General features: G+C 35.8%; 1 protein-coding gene across 2 annotated transcripts; it reads right to left on the bottom strand.

Moving 5' to 3' along the window:
- Window positions 1-950: 950 nt before the first annotated feature.
- LOC142221021 (uncharacterized) lies at window positions 951-19,868 on the bottom strand. 2 transcript variants are annotated; one of them, XM_075290506.1, is made up of 7 exons: window positions 19,387-19,868; window positions 11,885-12,109; window positions 9,086-11,818; window positions 8,525-9,019; window positions 8,265-8,441; window positions 8,032-8,156; window positions 951-2,214 (listed from the first exon to the last, which is right to left on the bottom strand). In XM_075290506.1, the coding sequence occupies exons 2-7, from the start codon at window positions 12,086-12,088 to the stop codon at window positions 2,025-2,027; spliced, it is 3,924 nt and encodes a 1,307-aa protein (XP_075146621.1). In that variant the 5' UTR covers window positions 12,089-12,109; window positions 19,387-19,868; the 3' UTR covers window positions 951-2,024. The 2 variants fall into 2 exon arrangements, with proteins under 2 accessions (XP_075146621.1, XP_075146620.1); XM_075290505.1 differs by having other exon boundaries at window positions 8,525-11,818.
- Between the last annotated feature and the right edge of the window lie 291 nt (window positions 19,869-20,159).

Raw genomic sequence — 20,159 nt, 5'->3', positions numbered from 1 at the left:
AAATTTTATTTCTATAAAAAATTTTGTTAAAATTTTATTTCCCTAAAAAAATTGTTAAACATTTTATTATATAAAATTTGTTAAAAATTTTATTATATAAAATTTTGTCAAAATTTTATTTCTATAGAAAATTTTGTCAAAATTTAATTTCTATAGAAGATTTTGTCAAAATGTTATTTCTATAGAACATTTTGTCAATATGTAATCTCTACAGAAAATTTTATAAACATTTTATTTCAAAATTTTATTTTGTTAGAAATTTTTGTCAACATTTTATTTCTATAGAAAATTTTAGCATAATGTTTTTAAGAGGGCACTTATGTTAAAATGTTTATTTTCGATTTATTTTGAGGCTCACCTAGACTATTCAGTCCATTCAGTGGACGCTTAAACCGACTCTATAGTCTATTGAAATATCAACTCCACGTGGTGATTTACGATGTTTTCTTTATGAAAAAGTGTTCCACTTAGAGAGCCTCTTTTGAGGTGCCACCTTTTATTGCTTGCGACATTTTTTGTGCCACTTTTTAGAAATTCTCAACGGTAGCTTGTAGACACAAAAAACGTATCTGTGTCAAATTTCTATATTTAAGGCTGTCGCGTGATTAAAACAGGCGGACATATAAAGCGATATTTCGATGTGACAAACTTATTATAAATAATGTCCATTTTTTTATTAAAAAAAATCGATTAGTACACGAATTCTCCGTTTAATTTAAATATAAATATAGAAAATATCTTGCAAATGCGATGCGACTAAAAATCTTTTAAAACAAAAGAATTTTTTTTGGACATGTGTATTTCAATTTTATTTATTTGTTTTATTTATATAATATTTAAATACGTACATGACATATAGTATTTTTCTTCATTTTTACTGGCAAAAACAATGCCAGGTTTTATTTTTATTTTCTTTTTTAATTTACTGGATTTACAAAAAACTAAAGGAGTGCGGTGAAAAACTTCAACTTTCAACGCTCATAATATTTTCTTTTTTATTTATGCTTAAAGCTAAGTGAAAACCATGGCTAATGCAAATATGTATGTTTATATATAAAAAAATGAAAATGAATTTGTAAAAAAATATTGGATTATACATATTTGGAAGAACTAGAATTCTTTTTCCAATTTTTTTGTTACATATACTACTAAGAAATAAATATATGATAATAATAGTAAATCTATTTAATATTAAGGTTTTAATTAAAATAAATAATAATGAAACATAATATACATATGGCACAAAATTATTTCTAAAAAAATAAAACAAAAAATAAGCCCAAAATAATCCACAAGAAATTTTAAACAAAAAAAGAAAAAAAAAAACAAACACTTCTCTTAAATCCTTCCTATGAATTTTTTTTTTTTTGGGGAAAAAGTTAAACAAAGATATAAGTAATTACAAGAAAAAAATTAAATAAACTCACTAAGAAAACAAAAATATAAATATAACAAAATATAACAACTTTTTTTTATTTTCTATAAAATGGAAAATCATAACAATTATCGACTCACCGAGAAATTTTGGAAACTAAAGACTTCATATCATAATTTACAAGAATTGTAAATACAATTCAAAACAAAAATACAATATCCAAAAGAATCGCAAAAAGATGCATAAACGAAAAAATTCAATTACTTAAAAAAATTTTTTTATGTATTACCAGATATTTGCTTGCATCTTTTCTCGACGAAAAAGAATTTTGGCTGCGAATTTACAAAAATTCATTATAAATTTATATGGCGTTTTTGACAGAAATTTTCTTTTTGAAAAACTTTTCCTAAATTATTTCATATGTAGCGATTTTTTTGTTTCTGTAAACAAGATAATATATATAAGAATAATTTTAATCTATGAATGTATGTATGTAATATAAATATGATTTTCTGTGTTTTTTTTTTTTTTTGAAAAGGAACAATAGAAATTCTCATATGTTTTGTAACATGCTCTTTATATATTATGTGTGATTTTTAAAGATATTCTTTTTGAAAAAATATCGTTTTTTTATTTAAGCTGTTGACTTTTAACATTCAGCAGCCGATCGCCACCAGGGACGATTGGCTCCGCTATCTGTATTTCCACTAGATGAGGTTATCAGAGCATCCTTATTAAGGTGAGTCTCAATATCCACTCGACATATGGGGCAGTGTTTATTGGTCACCAACCATTGGTCCACACAATCCGTATGGAATAAATGCATGCAAGGCAAGCGTCTAAAAAAACATATAAAAGAACATTAATGCTGTAGAATTTAGGATAAACTTAAAAATAAATGAATGAAAAATTTGACCGGATAGCGTGTCTTAATCTCAATAGTTTCGACCACCTTAACATACAACCAAATCCATGTTTTCAAACAGATTTTTTTAAATTATACGCCTTTTAATTAAATGCCCGTTTTTAGATCACATAATGATTTCTCACAAAGTGTAGTCAAATCGTAGATGACCAATTAAAACTGTGATTGATACTATCAATTTCGTGATTGAAGACATTTCCATTAAAAACTTAATTGAAAAAAAAATTGTGTGTTTTGTAAAAAAGGCAGCAGTTTGAAGATCTGTCGAATTCTGTTGCGAAAATTTACCATGCATATACCGTTTGCCGACAAACGGGAGAGCTGCGATTGTCCTGAAAAGCGGATTCCAATATGCTGTTGATGGTGACTTGAATAAATGAATGTGAACTTAATTCAATTTATTTAATAACTTTATAATATTATTTTTTGTTTTTGAGTTCTATTTACGTTCGCCCTGTTTTCTTCTTTGAACTCTTTTCTGCCCCGTTAAAATGAGAGCATATTTTTAGGCTGAATTTTAAAATAATGCCAGCAACAGACAAAATGGAGGAAAACACTTCAGAAAAGAGAACGCCATTAGTCTTCTGGTTTTTAAATATTTTATTCATATGCAATACTATAATAAGAGGTTTGTCTTTTATTTTTCGGGATTGGGCGACCCTAGTGTTGCAATCTGCCAACTGGCAGCTCTATCCACGAAGAAAATTTTCTGCGGTATTGTCAGTGTTGCCAGTATTGGCGACTTTTCCCCAAATCGGGGATATTTATTTGTAGATGGGGACAACATTTTTGAGTTGGGGACTTGGGGATTTGTTGGGGAATTTCCACAAATTTTGGGATTTTTTGTGGGGAATTTTCGAAATCTGGTCAGTATAATAACAGGTTGGCTGCTAAGTCCCCGGTCTGATGGTGTCGCTAGTATTAAAAGCATATTATTTTTATATAGTTCCAACCTTCAAATGATTCGTGTCAAAATTCATGAGAAGTGGAACACCTAGAGCTTTATGTGAGGCCTTTAATTTTACTCGCTCGACAAGGAATACTCAAATAATTATACCTAGAATAACGTGCTCATTGTATGAGCGCTCTTTTCTTGTTCGCATTGCTCGTTGCTGGAACTTGCTTCCAATTGACTTAAGGATTTTTTCTCATACGAATAATGCTTTTCGCTTGAAAATATATATTTTTTTTGTTTCCCATTCTGATTAATGGTTAGGATTTATTGGTGTTGTTTAGGACACATACTTCCATACGAATGACTCGTTGCATTTCTTGTTTTTTTGGGTGGCCCTTCAAACAAAATTTCAACAATCTTGATAGTTACATTTATAACTATGATTATATTCATATTTGCATTTATTATTATTATTGTTGTTAGAATTATGATTATATTTCTTTGCCTAGGCTTTAAGACTAGTTGTACTTTAATTATTGGCCTTGTAGGCTTAGTATAACATATAAATAAATAAAAATGAAAAAAAAATGAAAATTTGACGTCTATAAGTCAATTAGTTTGTGAGATAGAGCGTCTTTTGTGAATCAACCTTTGTTATTGTGAAAAAAATGGTAAAAAAGGAATTTCGTGTTTTGATAAAATACGGTTTTCTGAAGGGAAAAAAATACGGTAGAAGCAAAAAACTTGGCTTGATAATGACTCTGCCCCAGGGAAATCAACAATAATTGATTGGTATGCAAAATTCAAGCGTGGTGAAATGAGGACGGTGAACGCAGTGGACGCCCGAAAGAGGTGGTTACCGACGAAAACATCAAAAAAATCCACAAAATGATTTTGAATGACCGTAAAATGAAGTTGATCGAGATAGCAGAGGCCTTAAAGATATCAAAGGAACGTGTTGGTCATATCATTCATCAATATTTGGATATGCGGAAGCTCTGTGCAAAATGGGTGCCGCGCGAGCACACATTTGACCAAAAACAACAACGTGTTGATGATTCTGAGCGGTGTTTGCAGCTGTTAACTTGTAATACACCCGCGTTTTTCCCTCGATATGTGACAATGAATGAAACATGGCTCAATCACTACACTCCTGAGTCCAATCGACAGTCGGCTGAGTGGACAGCGGCCGGTGAACCGTCTCCGAAGCGTGAAAAGATTCAAAAGTCCGCTGGCAAAGTAATGGCCTCTGGTTTTTGGGATGCGCATGGAATAATTTTTATCGATTATCTTGAGAAGGGAAAAACCATCAACAGTGACTTTTATATGGCGTTATTGGAGCGTTTGAAGGTCGAAATCGCGGCAAAACAGCCCCATATGAAGAAGACAACGCACCGTGCCACAAGTCATTGAGAACGATGGCAAAAATTCATGAATTGGGCTTCGAATTGCTTCCCCACCCACCGTATTCTCCAGATCTGGCCTCCAGCGACTTTTTCTTGTTCTCAGACCTCAAAAGGATGCTCGCAGGGAAAAAATTTGGCTGCAATGAAGAGCTGATCGCCGAAACTGAGGCCTATTTTGAGGCAAAACCGAAGGAGTACTACCAAAATGGTATCAAAAAATTGGAAAGTCGTTATAATTGTTGTATCGCTCTTGAAGGGAACTATGTTGAATAATAAAAACGAATTTTGACAAAAAAAATGTGTTTTTCTTTGTTAGACCGGGGTCTTATCAGCCAACCTGTTAAATCTGGTTTTGGGTTATGGTTTATATGAAATTCTTTACCTCTACATGTTTAAAAAGAGGCTAAAATAACTACACAGAATCTTCAAAACATAAAAAAAAACTTTCTATTCCAAGATCTATACAATTTACTTTGTTTGGCCCCTCATCTCCGTACATCACTGATTTGGAAGATATATACCATACGTATATAGTAGAGTTCATATTAGGGCAACAACTCCTTTTAAAAGATCACCCAATTTTATTTCTTGGCTATTCAGAACTAAGTTTTGATTCATTACTACACATGTTGACCCAACTCCCATTTTTATTTCTCGAGCATTTAGAAAACGATTTGCATACGATTTCGATGACTCTTTATACCAATAATTAATTCTGATTCATGACTCTGGATTCTATCAAATAATATTTTGAGCACCCGTCTGTCTCCTGGTTTTGAAATCTTAAGCTTATTGTAACTCGCAAACTGGTATAACAAACCTGCCATATTTTTCCAATTTTAAAATTATGGTGGATGTTTTACAGCAGAGCCTATTACTTTATTAAAAAAAAAATGCCAAAAACTTTATAGGTTTTTTTTTGGGAATTTTAAATTAAATTGGGGACTTTGTTACATGCCAAAATAAGCGCTAGAAGGAGTCAACATGACCAGCTAGCTCGGACGGTTTCTCTTGGGGTGTGTCAATCCCAACCTCTAGCCCAATAGCAGCCACAATAATTTATATCGGTAACATTACAAGAAAATACTAAACAACCACTTACATCGATACACACATTCCTATAGGAAGGAAGATGTCACCTCCAGTCGCCCGATCAACCATGGTCATAGAAACCCCATCGTCTGTCTCATTCGAATCAACTATCTTCACCCTATTGCGTCTTTGCCGCCTATCGGTACCATACACCCATGATTGAATTCATCATGTTTGAATTTTCATATACGTTGCCTTCCAGCATTGCCATACCGAAATACCGTCACTACATATTCGATAACTACTTATCAAAAAAAAAAAACTTCCCTGCACCATCTGACCACACTGACATAACTAGACAAAATACAGTACACGTTGGATGCAGGAAAAAAACAAAGGCACAGACAAATACAGACAAATTTATCAAATATTTAATATATTTATTTATCCATGCATCTACCGCCCCTGTGCACCCATACGACATAAATATATTGAATGGTGCTGTCCCTGCACCCATAGACAGTCACAATTAAAATGACACGGGCATACCATTCCTGGATTTACGGATGAACCACGAGTCTGGTCAAGGTAAGGCTATATTTTTCCATGTGCCTACATGGAACATCGTGTGGACAAATTCCTTGGTAAAGTAAATAAATAAAATCCAACCCTCTTTCTATTCGTAGCCCAGTAGGTCTCATACGGTTACCATCTTTCCAGGCCCCCTACCGTTCCGCCTCCTGCCATTTGCAATCAACACACTACTATCACCCGCAAAAATTTTTGGGGATGAAAGCGTCCTATTTTGGGAACAAGAGTCCGAAAACTAAGGGCAACACTGGGTGAAGTAATACTAGTGAAATTTCTGAGCGTTTGAAAGATTCTGCGATGCGATTTCAACGCCACTAAACAGAATGAGGCTTTCAAAAATTATAATTTTACAAGCGGAAAGCATTATTCAAATGAGAAAAAAATCCTTTAATCAATAGGAAGCAATATTCAGTAACAATCCATTTGAAGAAGGAGCGATCATATAATGAGCACGATATTCTAGGGATAATTATCTAACATTCGTGACCAAAATCGACTAGTCAACAAGTCGATTTTGAATTGAAGGAAGGATGTGACTTAGATCTTATTATACCGAAAACTCATAAAAAAACGTTCGTGTTTTGATTTCAATGCGCCATTTAAGGGAAGTTTAATTTATTTTTTGCAAAATTTTTCTTTTAATTCAATTTCCACCTGGGATACTCAAAATACTTAAAGTTCAAAAAGATGGCATTTAATTAATCAAAACCAAGTCGTAAATGCAATTGCCCTACAAAAACTTTTCAAAATATAATCAGGTTAAAAACAAAAAATCATGAAAGATCGGGCTGAATTTATTAATGATATTCTAGGGATAATTATCTGACATTCGTGACCAAAATCGACTAGTCAACAAGTCGATTTTGAATTGAAATAGGGATGTGAGTTAGATCTTATTATACCGAAAACTCATAAAAAACATTCGTGTTTTGATTTCGATACGCCATTTAAGGGAAATTTAATTTATTTTTTTCTAAATTTTTCTTTTAATTCAAATTCCACCTGGGATACTCAAAATAACCAAAGTTCAAAAAGATGGTATTTAATTAATCGAAACCAAATCATAAATGCAATTGCCCTACAAAAACTTTTCAAAATATAATCAGGTTAAAAACAAAAAATCATGAAAGATCGGGCTGAATTTATTTATGATATTCTAGGGATAATTATCTGACATTCGTGAACAAAATCGACTAGTCAACATTTAACGAAAATCGAAAAGTCGTTTTTGAATTGAAAGAGGGATGTGACTTAGATCTTATTATACCGAAAACTCATAAAAAACGTTCGTGTTTTGATTTCGATGCGCCATTTAAGGGAAGTTTAATTTATTTTTTTCTAAATTTTTCTATTAATTCAAATTCCACCTGGGATTCTCAAAATACCCAAAGTTCAAAAAGATGACATTTAATTAATCGAAACCAAGTCATAAATGCAAATTTCCCTATAAAAACTTTTCATATCCTAATCGTTATAATTTCAGATTAAACACAAAAATTCCTAAGCATCTGGCTGAATTTATTTACGGAACACCAATCGGGGACCAACCCCAAAATTTTTCACTAAATACAGAAGATTTTCGATTTGATTACCAACTTACATTTTACTCCGTCCTTTCAAGTCGATTGATCATAGCAAACATGGATTTTAATTGTTGATTAATTCTCATACTTTTGTACGGAGTATTATATCTTTGGGCAAAATATAGAATGCCTCCTCAATGACACTTCCCGTTTCCATTAATTTGTGTCTTTTAGAGCTAACTATAGAAATTATACCCCTAATTTTGAAAATTTTTAATTCTTACCTCACATCATTTTCGATTTCGAAGAGTGATAAACATATTGCACATTTCTCTGCATCTTCGTCAGTCTCACTGGGCCGTCGAACTCGACGATATTTATGTGGCAATGTGTTACGTTCAATAATTTCCTAAAATAGAAACGCAGAAACATGTGGGTAGAGTAAATGTGTCATTACAAGCGTAAACACACAAAGTAAAAACTCATGTGGATCAAAGTCCGACTACTCTACACATACCAATGTTGCTCCCCTCGGAGGTCGTATTGATGAACCAATAACAATACGTGGAGTTGATAAATCAATTTCAACATGAACAGGAGAATAGTGATGGAACATATGATGATGAACTGATGGTCTTAAAGCCGGACATCTACGATTCTGTGGTTGTGGACGAGAATCATAAGGATAATAGGCCTTAGCGAGAAAAAAGAGAGAAAGAAAGAGAGAGAGAGAAAGGAGTGATACACAAACACATTTTGCCATACAGTATTACTTACAGGGTCCAAGCTCGATACTGGACCATTACGTCCATGTACACAAGAACAGACATTAGGCATTTGCTGAAATCTCGTACGAAAACTACTTGTAAGATTGAGAGGATTCGACGATAGATCAATTGGCGTCGGTGTCAAATGACGACGATGCATTTCTTGGACATTATGTTGACGCAACCAAAGATTTTGATGGACCAAATAGGGCGGTGGCGCACCATGACTTCCCGAACCCGGCCGGAATGTTAGTGAATGTGTGTGTGGTAATGCATGACTGTGCGACAGGGAATGACCATGATGATTATGGGTAATGATATTGTCATGAGGCCGTGTTGTGGTATGAGCCGAGAGTCTATGGTCACGATGATACATATAGTGTGCAGGATATTGTTGGGTACCGGGTGTCGTGGAACCACCAAAAATGGTCGACGACGGCGAACTTAAATGCGGCGGTGGTGGTGGATTTATGGGCCGACTAGAGCCAACCTCTTGTAAACTGGGCTGTAAGTATAGAGGTGTCAATTGGGGCAATGTCCTTTGCGGCGAATTTTGGTTAATAACACCTACCAAACCCATTGGAGGAACTGGAGCCGCTACACTGCCAATCGTGGTATTGACGTAACGTTGAGGATTATGGTCGCCGACTGCAAAAGGATTTACAATAAAGATAGGAGGTGGTGAGCTGGGAATAACTGGCGGGGATATTACCGCCGTTGCCGACGATGATGGCGAGGCCGTTGTTTCCGGCAAAAATGGATGCCATACTGTTCTCAATCGAGTCATATTGTTATTCGAAGAATTTGTACTATGACAATGCGGCACTATTGGTGTTGACAGTGAATTCTGTGTAGAGTCCAATAGTGTAGGAGCCAGCGCCGGCAATCTATCCGCGTTTACAATGGGTTCTGCAGATGCCTCATTACCCTGATCGGATGGTATGAAACAATCCATGCAAGAAGATTGCCACATTCTTGAAGGTGTCGGCTCTGTTGTATTCTGTCCCAAGCGCCCTGAACTATTGGATTGATGAGCATATTGCATGTTGTACCATTCTGCATTGTGGGCAGAGGCAGATGCAGCCGAAAAATTCGCAGTTGGTGAGGATGTTGAAGAGTGATGCGGTCGCGCACTACCAACTTCCATATCGAGTACACTACGTTGCACTGGAATTTCTAAGGCCAGCGGAGATTCATCATCTGCTGTTAAGTCTATGGATAGAATTGGTTCTCTACTCGAATGTACGAAAACAACCTCATCGTCGTCGCCATCTGTACTGGGAGTTGTCGTTGCATCTGAGAGCCAATCTAATAGCAAATCGGGAGCTGTCAAAACTGCAGGTGGTTTGATATTTTGTTCTGTCATTATTGGTTTTGGAGCCACAACCTCTGTCAGTCTTCCTCCTCTGCTTCCACGCGATGTTGACGGCTGATCGTCCATATCCCGTGTTGATGCCGTTTCGTTTATTTGATCAGTAATAACAAAGTTTTGGGCTGCTTGATCGGAACTTGTAATTGTTTCCATACGTCTGCGCCTAGGAGGCAATGTTGGCGGTGGTAATGGATGAGTTATTTCTGCAGGTGGTCTTCCGGAAGAAATAGTTGAAGGAGCATAAGTTATAACGTACGATCCATTCGAGGAAGAAGAATTTGTAGTGGAATCTCTTTGTGCGGACGGATATGACATGTTGTGACTATGCACACCGCCCGAGTGATTCGAATTTAGCCTTTGAATTTTTGAGGATCGCGAAGGTTCCTCTTCTTCTTCAGTGTCCCTGTCGGTGTCACCAGCCGGTCGGGCGTAACGTAAGGGAAAACGGTACAAAGGTGAATTAGATCTATCTTCAGCAATTTGATGTGGAGGGTTTTTGTTTTGTTGAGAGCTAGTGGAGGCAGCAGATGACGATGATGCTGCCTTATGTAAATTCCATGCTTGGGAAGAGTGCTCATTGCTTTCTTCATCCATAGGTTGAAAAAACATGTCACCATAAGAAGTTTCCCTCAAGCGACGTGATGTTGATGGCTGATCATCACTTAATGGCCTTTGGGAGTTACTCGATGTGGTCGACTCCACCAAGTCTACTACGTAACGTTCTCTTGATCCTTCTCTTATTGTAGTGCTATCACGGCCGGCCCCACTAGCACTAGAATTTCCATTACCACCCCCACTACCACTGCCATTTTGTGTGGCAGTTGCCGCCGATGAGGAGGTTGACGTTGGCGAAGATCCAACGACATTGGTTGTAGTCGACTTGTGTTTTTTCATTGCAGCTGCTGAGGTTGTAGTGGTTGTATTTGTGGTTCTTGTATTGGCAAATTGGACGTGCTCTGCCTCAGAAGCCGAAGACACTTCATCGTGTGGTGGTTGTGGCATAGCTAATGAATATGGAGTTCCACGACACGATTCTAACTCTTCGCCATGTAATGTAGTCATAGAAGTCGAGGTGGTCGATGCCACTTCATCTTCATCTCTAGAAGGCAAACGTTGCATCTCCACATCATTGACATACGAAGAAGATGTGGCAGAGTCTTCGTACATTCTTCGCCGTGGTCTTTCCCGGTGAACATAATTGACACCATTAAAGACAATGTTTGTGCTAGAGGAGGCGGCATGCATCTCTGATGTGGAGGCTCTACTTGCTGACTCATTCTCACGTTGGAAAGGTCCCACGAATTCAGGGTTCGACATATTTCGCGTCATAGTGGTGGGTTGACAACTTAAACAACGTGTATCACATTGTGTAGTACCGGTGGTTGGCAGTGGTTGATGTTGTTGCGGTGGTGTTACAGAGCTTTCTCCACCACCTGTAGCCGAGTTACAGTTGCAAGATTGCGACTGCTGATGCATGGGCAGCATATAATATCCTTGATAATCATCATAGTATTGTGTATGGGAATGAGATCGAACAGCCGAAGGCGATGGAATACTATAACGGTAAGATGTATGTGGACGTGTGTGTTGATAGGCCGACGAAGTACTCTGGACAGACGGAGCATTAGGTCCCAAACTTTCCATATCGTATTCGGATACATAGACTGGAGATGTATTACAATATTGCCGCGCCTGCTGATGATAGGGTTGATGTAAATGTGGCTGATGTGGTCCCAAATGGTGTCGATGATATCGAAAATATGGTAAATGATAATAACGATTTTGTTGCAATTGTAACGGTTGGGGTTCAGAGGAGGTGCTAACAGTAGTAGATGATGCTGCCGCATTTCGATTACCATCATCGGTAATACTATATTCAGATGTTAAAGGTAGAAAATGTGCTCTACTAGCAGATCCATCTGATCCGACATCCTGCAAACACACAAAAAAAGAAAATTATGAATCGTATGTGTAAAACAAAAATTCCAAGATATTTACTTCTATTACGTATACAGTTTCATAATTGGTGGGCTCAACCTCCTCATTAATGTGTTGTTGAACCTCCAATGACAGTTCTTGCTGGTGATTATGTCGACGTTGATGACCAATCTGCGATTGTTGTGATTCCACGGTATGATGTGGTGTAGACGTTGTTGCATTATGATGTTGTAACTGATTGCCATCATTCGGATTTGTTTCCATTGTTAGGATCCTGAAGGGAAACTAAATTCAAATAGAGGGAAACGGTAATAAAATTTATATTTATTGCATGTGGTATTGAACGAATTTTTACTAATTTATAAAATAAATAATAATAAATAAAATGTCTTTTCGACTCAAAATGTAATAAGTCTACATTTCAAGTCTTCGAGAAATAAATAAAATAAAGTTCGATTTTGCTACTCTTTGGAAAAGTAGACTTTTTTTTAGTGGACCAAAATATAGTAAATACCCCGAAAAAAATTTAAATAAATAAACAATAAGTCGATTTTTTACCATTGACCATTTGAAAAAATTTGGAAAAATCGGCTTAAAATCTAGAAAGATTTCTTCGCAAGTTTTAGATATATTTTTTTTGAAAAATTTGGTGAACAAAAATTTTATACAAAATACAAATTTATGAAAAACTTGAAATAAATAAACCATGATTTTTTGACCATTTTTAATTTGTACATTTTTCGATTTTTCAACTTCACCAGCCTTCCTATATCTCCACTATTTATACCCTTCACCACTACTGTGGTACAGGGTATAATAAGTTTGTGCATTTGTATGTAACGCCAAGAAGGAAAAGTCTGAGACCCATCGTTTAGTATACCGATCGTCTTAGAATTAAATTCTGAGTCGATTTAGCGATGTCCGTCTGTCTGTCCCTCAGTCTGTCTGTTGGTGTATTTTTGTGTGCAAAGTACAGCTCGCAGTTTTAGTCCGATTGTCCTAAATTTGGTATAGGATCCTGTTTCGGCTCAAAGACGATCCCTATTGATTTTGGAAAAAATCGGTTCAGATTTAAATATAGCTGCCATATATATTTTTCACCGATCTGGTCATAATTGGCGTGTATATCAACCGATCTTCCTCAAATTCCGTACATCCGAATATTTTATGAGTCTCGAAAAACTTGGAAAATATTATCCATATCGGTTCAGATTTAGATATAGCTCCCATATATATCTTTCGTTCGATTTAGACTCATATGGCAACAGAGGCCAAAGTTTACTACCGATTTTCGTGAAATTTTGCACAGAGAGTAGAGTTGGCATTCTACCAATGCTTGGTAAATTTGATTGAAATCGGTTCATATTTAGATATAGCTCCCATATATATCTTTCGTCCGATTTGGACTTATATGGCCTCAAAAGCCAGAGTTTTGCCCTGACTTGCTTCAAATTTTGCACAAGGAGTACGTTTAATAATGTCGGTAAGTGTGCCAAATTTGGTTGAAATCGATTCAGATTTAGATATAGCTCCCATATATATCTTTCGCCCGATTTACACTCATATGACCACGGGGGCCAAAGTTATACTTCCATTTACGTGGAATTTTGCAGAGATTGCAGTATTATTATTCTAACTATGCATGTCAAATTTAGTCAAAATCGGTTCAGATTATATATAGCTCCCATATATACGTACACCAGAGATGGGGAAATAGGGTAGACTTTTTCATATTTTAGACCCATTTTCAAAGGGATTTTCCTCCATTTGACTGGATAGTTTCCACGGAGAATGTATTTAGTATGATATTTAAGTGTGTCAAGTTTGATCTAATTTGGTTCAGGTTTAGATAAAGCCTCCATATATTCGGTTTTCCGGTTTATACAAATATGGCCAAAATTCCCTGACTTTATACAAAATTCTGTGATGATTTCCCCATATCTTAGTCATATCCTATACACTGTAATGCCAGAATTTCCACAGAACGGTTGAATTTTAAATAAGGCTCCAAGTCGCCCGACTTGACCAAATAATATATCACAACCCACACTTGACCACATATCTTGGCGAGATCTAACAAATATCCTTGTAAAATCGCCACTGATGAGTAGCAAAAATTGTAAATATTACAAAAATTCTCCTACATTTATCTCGAATACATATGTATCGCCTGATAAATCATAAATGCTCTTTTGTACAATTGCATTAAAATTTCTCTCGCTTCATATGTCCCATATTTTTTTTACTAACATTGTGTTTCATCCCAGGGCGTTATCCGATTAAAATTTTAATTCTACAGATTTTGTAGAAATACAAAAAATTGTCTCCATTAAATGTATTTGTATCTAGAAACGCAAACCTTTATACAGCTCCCAGCAAATTTGAAGTAGTTGAGATGGTTACACAAATGTTTGTGTACATAGTGGTGAAGGGTATAATATAGTCGGCCCCTCCCGACTTTAGACTTTACTTACTTGTTTTATTTTGAATAGGTAAGTACGTTTACCTACTGATTCGGATAAGATCGCGATTTTTGGGGATTTGCGGATGGGACATACGTCAGCTACGCTGGTATCAATCACTGATAGATAGGAATTGCCTAATCTTAATTGGGACAAAACTATCCTAGTCTGTCATGGGAGCTCTCTTTCTTCCTGTGCTCCGCAGAGCTTATCACAAATTGAGGTGCCCTGGGCAGACGACTTCAAAAGTCAATCTTTTTTGATGCTGCCTTAAGTCAGAGCAATGAAGTTCCTGCCTTCCTTTGGGAAGATCCTCAAATTTCTCGCAATGAAAAAACTACGGTATATTGACTTAGCTTACAGTGGCATTGACTCCGTCGTCTACTTCTACTGGATCGGATCTTTTCTTTTAGATCTTTTTCTTGATACTGACTTAAATCAGAGCAATGAAGTTCCTGCCTTCCTTTGGGAAGATTCTTAACTCTAAACAGTCATCCTTCGTCAAAATGACGACGCTTAATTTTATTTTCAATCTAAACTGTATTTTGGTCGACCATATCTAATTCAAAGATTTTATAAAATTTTTGTTAATATTAATTAAAAATTAACTGAATAAAAAATTAAACCAAATTTTTGTTTTCATTTTTGCTCATAAAGCAGTTTAAAGCTCCTTGAAATAGGCCGTAGTCAAATGGACGAAGGATGACTTTAGTGTACAAAAAATAAGGATGACTTTCCAGGGTTAATTTACTTTTTGTTGATAGATCCAAGTGTGATCCTATTTCTTATCACGGATATAGATATCACCATGCCTTCCCTCCTTCCCTGTTGTATCTTACTCACGAGTCTCCATTGGTTGTTGATCGAATTTCGATGAATTCAATTATCTTTTTTCAGGTGTTAATTGGGACTCTGTATACAGGTGTTGCCGGTTTTCTGATCTCGATATGGATGTTGATAAATTCTACTGTATATTGGAAAGTTTTGTATCTCAGTTTGTTCCTAGGCATATGATGGATTTTCCTAGGAATCAGCCATGGTATTCTCCCGAATTGACGAGGCCCAAGAATGATAGGAGAAGTTATTTTAGACGATATAAGAAGTCGAGATTATACTCGATACTCTGTTGCTAGATCTCTATATAATGTGGAGTCAAGGGTTTGCTTTAAAAGTTACATGGGCAAGTTTAAAAATGACCTTCGTGGTAACGCAAGGCCCTTTTACAACTTTGTTAGTAGGAAATGTAAGTCTTCAACTAGACCATCGAAAATCCGGAGGTATGATGTTGACTTTTATGAGGATCAGTCCATTCCGGACTCTTTCGGGGGGTATTTTGAGTCTGTTTATAGGAGTAGCACTTATGATAGTCACATCTCATATCCCTATTTTATTCGATCGCTTGATCGGGTGGCAATTCCATTATTTGATAATCGTTCTGTGATTGAATATTTGCATGGAGTTTGATGCCTCGACCAGTATTGGTCCGAATGGAATAACAGCAATAATTTTGAAGATTTGTTCTGAATTTCTCTCTGCTCCACTGTCGAAGCTATTTAATAGTGGAGTTCCTTTGTCTTATCCTACAACTGAAGATACCAAGTAAATGTGGCTCCACTCCACTCTTATCATGTCCTTTAAGATCAGTATTGGTCCGAATGGAATAACAGCAATAATTTTGAAGTTTTGTTCTGAATTTCTCTCTGCTCCACTATCGAAGCTATTTAATAGTGGAGTTCTTTTGTCTTATCCTACAACTGAAGATACCAAGTAAATGTGGCTCCACTCCACTCTTATCATCTCCTTTAAGAGGGGAGAAAATGTATGGTAAAAATTTGTTGGAAAAACCTAGTTTTCGAGAGTTTGATACCAGAGAAAGCCTAGTTTTCAATTTTAATCGATTTTTACCAACACTTTTAATTTTCCAGGACTTCTCAGAGTACATGCGAAAGAAATTTTTTATTTGAATTCTAAGTTTACACTTTATTATTTGTATGTTCATTATATTTGTGTAGATTTTGTGTGTTGAATACCAAACCAAGTATATGTTAAGCGAAATGGAAACTGGCGAGCATGTAACACCGAAAAGAGAATTTTCAAATTTTGTATTCCAAATCGAAAAATCTATGGCAAATCTAATTCGTGAAATCAATCCCAGTTTCGACTGAACACCAAAAGATTTCCCACTGTGGTTTACCCCTTCTCAGTAATGCTAATAAATTTTTTCAGTGTATCAAACTTCGGATCAAATCTACTTTAGTAAAAGTTGTTATAAATAAACATTTTTTTGAGTGTAGGAGAAGGGATTTTAAAGCGAAAATGTAAAGTAAAAAAATTGTCGGAAAAGCCTAGTTTTCGAGATATCGACGTCTGAAAATCGGTATTTTTCTTTATATTTTTTGTTAATTCAGACAGCAATTTTTCATGAAATGAATGAAATTGCGTTTTTGGTAAAAATAGTACATTTTAAAGAGAAAATATTAAGTAAACATTAAGAAAACTACGGAAGAGCGTAGTTTTTGAGATATCGACCCTTGAAAATTGGATTATAGGTGGCAGGCCTTCGGCCTGGGTTTGAGACTTTCTCCTATGGACGGGGTACAAAGTCGAACCCAAAGTGGATAGGTGGCAGGCCTTAAGCCGGGGTTTGAGACTTTATCCCAGCAAAAAATTTGGAAGTTCTTCGAAAGGCACAACTTTAAAAGCACTTCCTGAAGATGCACTCCCAATGATGTTCTTTATTTTAGCTACCCAGGAAGTTCTTTTAATTCAATTTTTTATAACTTAGGATTTTCATACTTTTAATGGGTAATTTTAACTTTTTTTGTTTCAAATAGTTTAAAAACAGAATAAGAATTCAAAAAATGATACAAATCATTTAAATTTTGTCGAAAAAAATGCTAAATCCAATCTGAAAAAATTGTGAATTTTTGAAAATATTTGAGGTCAAACGTTTCCGACAAGCGTTAGAATCCATTAAAAATTACAAAAATTATTTATTTGACAAAATATCACAGAATTTTTTAATTTACATCCAAAATATTGAATTCGGATCACACCTAAAGAAGTGATGCAGATTCAGTGCAACGGCTGTTAAAATGGAGGACACTTCCGTCCTATGACAAGCCCATGTTAATTTCATCGCTTCTGCGTCAATTTTGCACCACTTCCGGATACAAAAAGAACATTTTCATTACTTTTTTGGCGACGCTTTTTTTGCTGGGATCCTATGGACAGAGTCCAAAGAGGGCTAACGCGAACCCAAAGTGGACAGGTGGACGGCCTTCGGCCGGGCTTTGAGACTTTCTCTTATGGACAGAATCCAAAGTGGGCCAACGCGAAACCAGGATCTCTCCGCGTCCATGTTATTCTAAATATATTACTTTTAGGTTGATTATGTGCGATGGACACTAAATCCAATATAAAGGGTGATTCTTTTGAGGTTAGGATTTTCATGCATTAGTATTTGACAGATCACGTGGGATTTCAGACATGGTGTCAAAAAGAAAGATGCTCAGTATGCTTTGACATTTCATCATGAATAGACTTACGATCTGCCACAACGTCGAATTTTCAGTGAATGGGCCCTAGAAAAGTTGGCAGAAAATCCGCTTTTTTATCGACAAATTTTGTTCAGCGAAGAGGCTCATTTCTGGTTGAATGGCTACGTAAATAAGCAAAATTGCCGCATTTGGAGTGAAGAGCAACCAGAAGCCGTTCAAGAACTGTCCATGCATCCCGAAAAATGCACTGTTTGGTGTGGTTTGTACGCTGGTGGAATCATTGGACCGTATTTTTTCAAAGATGCTGTTGGACGCAACGTTACGGTGAATGGCGATCGCTATCGTTCGATGCTAACAAACTTTTTGTTGCCAAAAATGGAAGAACTGAACTTGGTTGACATGTGGTTTCAACAAGATGGCGCTACATGCCACACAGCTCGCGATTCTATGGCCATTTTGAGGGAAAACTTCGGAGAACAATTCATCTCAAGAAATGGACCGGTAAGTTGGCCACCAAGATCATGCGATTTGACGCCTTTAGACTATTTTTTGTGGGGCTACGTCAAGTCTAAAGTCTACAGACATAAGCCAGCAACTATTCCAGCTTTGGAAGACAACATTTCCGAAGAAATTCGGGCTATTCCGGCCGAAATGCTCGAAAAAGTTGCCCAAAATTGGACTTTCCGAATGGACCACCTAAGACGCAGCCGCGGTCAACATTTAAATGAAATTATCTTCAAAAAGTAAATGTCATGGACCAATCTAACGTTTCAAATAAAGAACCGATGAGATTTTGCAAATTTTATGCGTTTTTTTTTAAAAAAAAGTTATCAAGCTCTTAACAAATCACCCTTTACGAGATAGTGAAAACTTTAGGGGCCCGTAACTCCGAAAATAGGTCTTTCCGACAAAAAGTGGTATGTTACATTTTGTGTTTAGCCAGCGTGTAGCTGGCCAAAAATTGGGCCAATCAGACCGCCTGTACTAAAGTAGATTTAATCCCCTAAACCAAAATAATTAGTCATTAGCAAATTCAGGGATATTAATAGATTTTGCAAGGCTTTGCAAAAATTGAATCTTAGAATTCATACAACCAAAAATGTTTGCTTGGCAAATTCGAAAAGTAAACAAAAACAAGGTACTAAAACGGTGTACTAAACTTAAACAAAGGCAACAAATATGAATGCCACTGATGGAATTTTACCAAAAAGTACCAACGTACCAAAGGTACCAATAGTAGACACAATGACATATCAGTTGATTTATTTTTTTATTAATAATTTTGTTACAAAATTATTTGCAAATTTCTCCAATAAATGGACTTGTGAATAATTTTACTATTCAATGACATCTCTGACTAGGATCAGGCTTTAAACTTTATTGAACACATCCACATCTAATTGGATATGAAAAACAAAACAACAACCACCAAAGGAAAATGATGACAAGGGGCGATACGAATTGACTTGATAAGAGAAGGAAATAACAAACACTTTGTGAGTCATTAAATAAACTACAAGAAAAAGGCAAAAGCTTGCTTTTTCCTAGGAAATATTGAAATATGAAAACAAACTGAGGAATATTGTTTAATCCTACTTACCGTGTTGTTATCCTCGAGAGGGGGAGGGGCACGTAACAATAAAAAAAGCAGAACACAGACTAGGCGATTAGGTATCAGCCACAACAGACAAGACACTTCACTAGCTGTCAACACCGTTATTTGTATAAAAATTATTTTTTATTTACACAAAATATAATAAAAAAAAATTGTCAAAATATACGATACATTACGGGACGGTAGGCAGACACACTCTATATTTCGTCCGTCCATTTAATTTTTTCTTTTGCGTTTTTATTGATGTGTACTAAAATCGTAATATTTTTAACATCGTCCCTTGGGATACACTGCTATTATATTTCCACATTGTATACGTTAACTCAAGCATATTATAGTTTTCTTTTCTTAATTGCAAGACCACATTAGTTTATTATTTGATTTGTTCTTAATTTTGTTGGTGAACTCGAATTGCAAAATACAGGCAGTCAGTATTCGTATTCGTTTGCCACTGACCAGTTACTGCAATTACGTGTTGGTAAGGTAATTTTTAAACCGTCAGGGAGGTGACACTTCTTGTTAGAACTAAAATATAGGGCTGCCAAGTTTTGTAATTCCTATAGAGTTACCACTCTTATTAAGAAAAATTGCCAGCAACCAAAAAAGTGCCACTCCAGGCCTGCTTTTGGGGTCTGAACTGTTAATAAAGTAATCGCGAAAATACACTGGTTTTCGGGGCGAAACATACACGCAAAAAAATATTTGTTGTCTTTGATCACGAAATTAATTGATCTAATTAATTTTTAATTGAACTGTCT

The sequence above is a fragment of the Haematobia irritans genome, chromosome 1 (assembly GCF_050003625.1).
Source record: "Haematobia irritans isolate KBUSLIRL chromosome 1, ASM5000362v1, whole genome shotgun sequence".
Taxonomy (NCBI): Eukaryota; Metazoa; Arthropoda; class Insecta; order Diptera; family Muscidae; genus Haematobia; species Haematobia irritans.
The sequence above is the reverse complement of the archived record's forward strand: the minus strand, read 5'-3'. Positions and strand labels throughout refer to the sequence as shown.

What these genes read in the sequence shown, in the direction of transcription:
- LOC142221021 (XM_075290505.1), bottom strand. Translation starts at nt 12,088, where the DNA reads ATGGAAACAAATCCGAATGATGGCAATCAGTTACAACATCATAATGCA. An exon ending in CAGTATCGAGCTTGGACCCT is followed by an intron (nt 8,442 to 8,524) that starts GTAAGTAATACT and finishes TTTCTCGCTAAG; the next exon opens with GCCTATTATCCTTATGATTC. An exon ending in CTCCGAGGGGAGCAACATTG is followed by an intron (nt 8,157 to 8,264) that starts GTATGTGTAGAG and finishes TTTCTATTTTAG; the next exon opens with GAAATTATTGAACGTAACAC.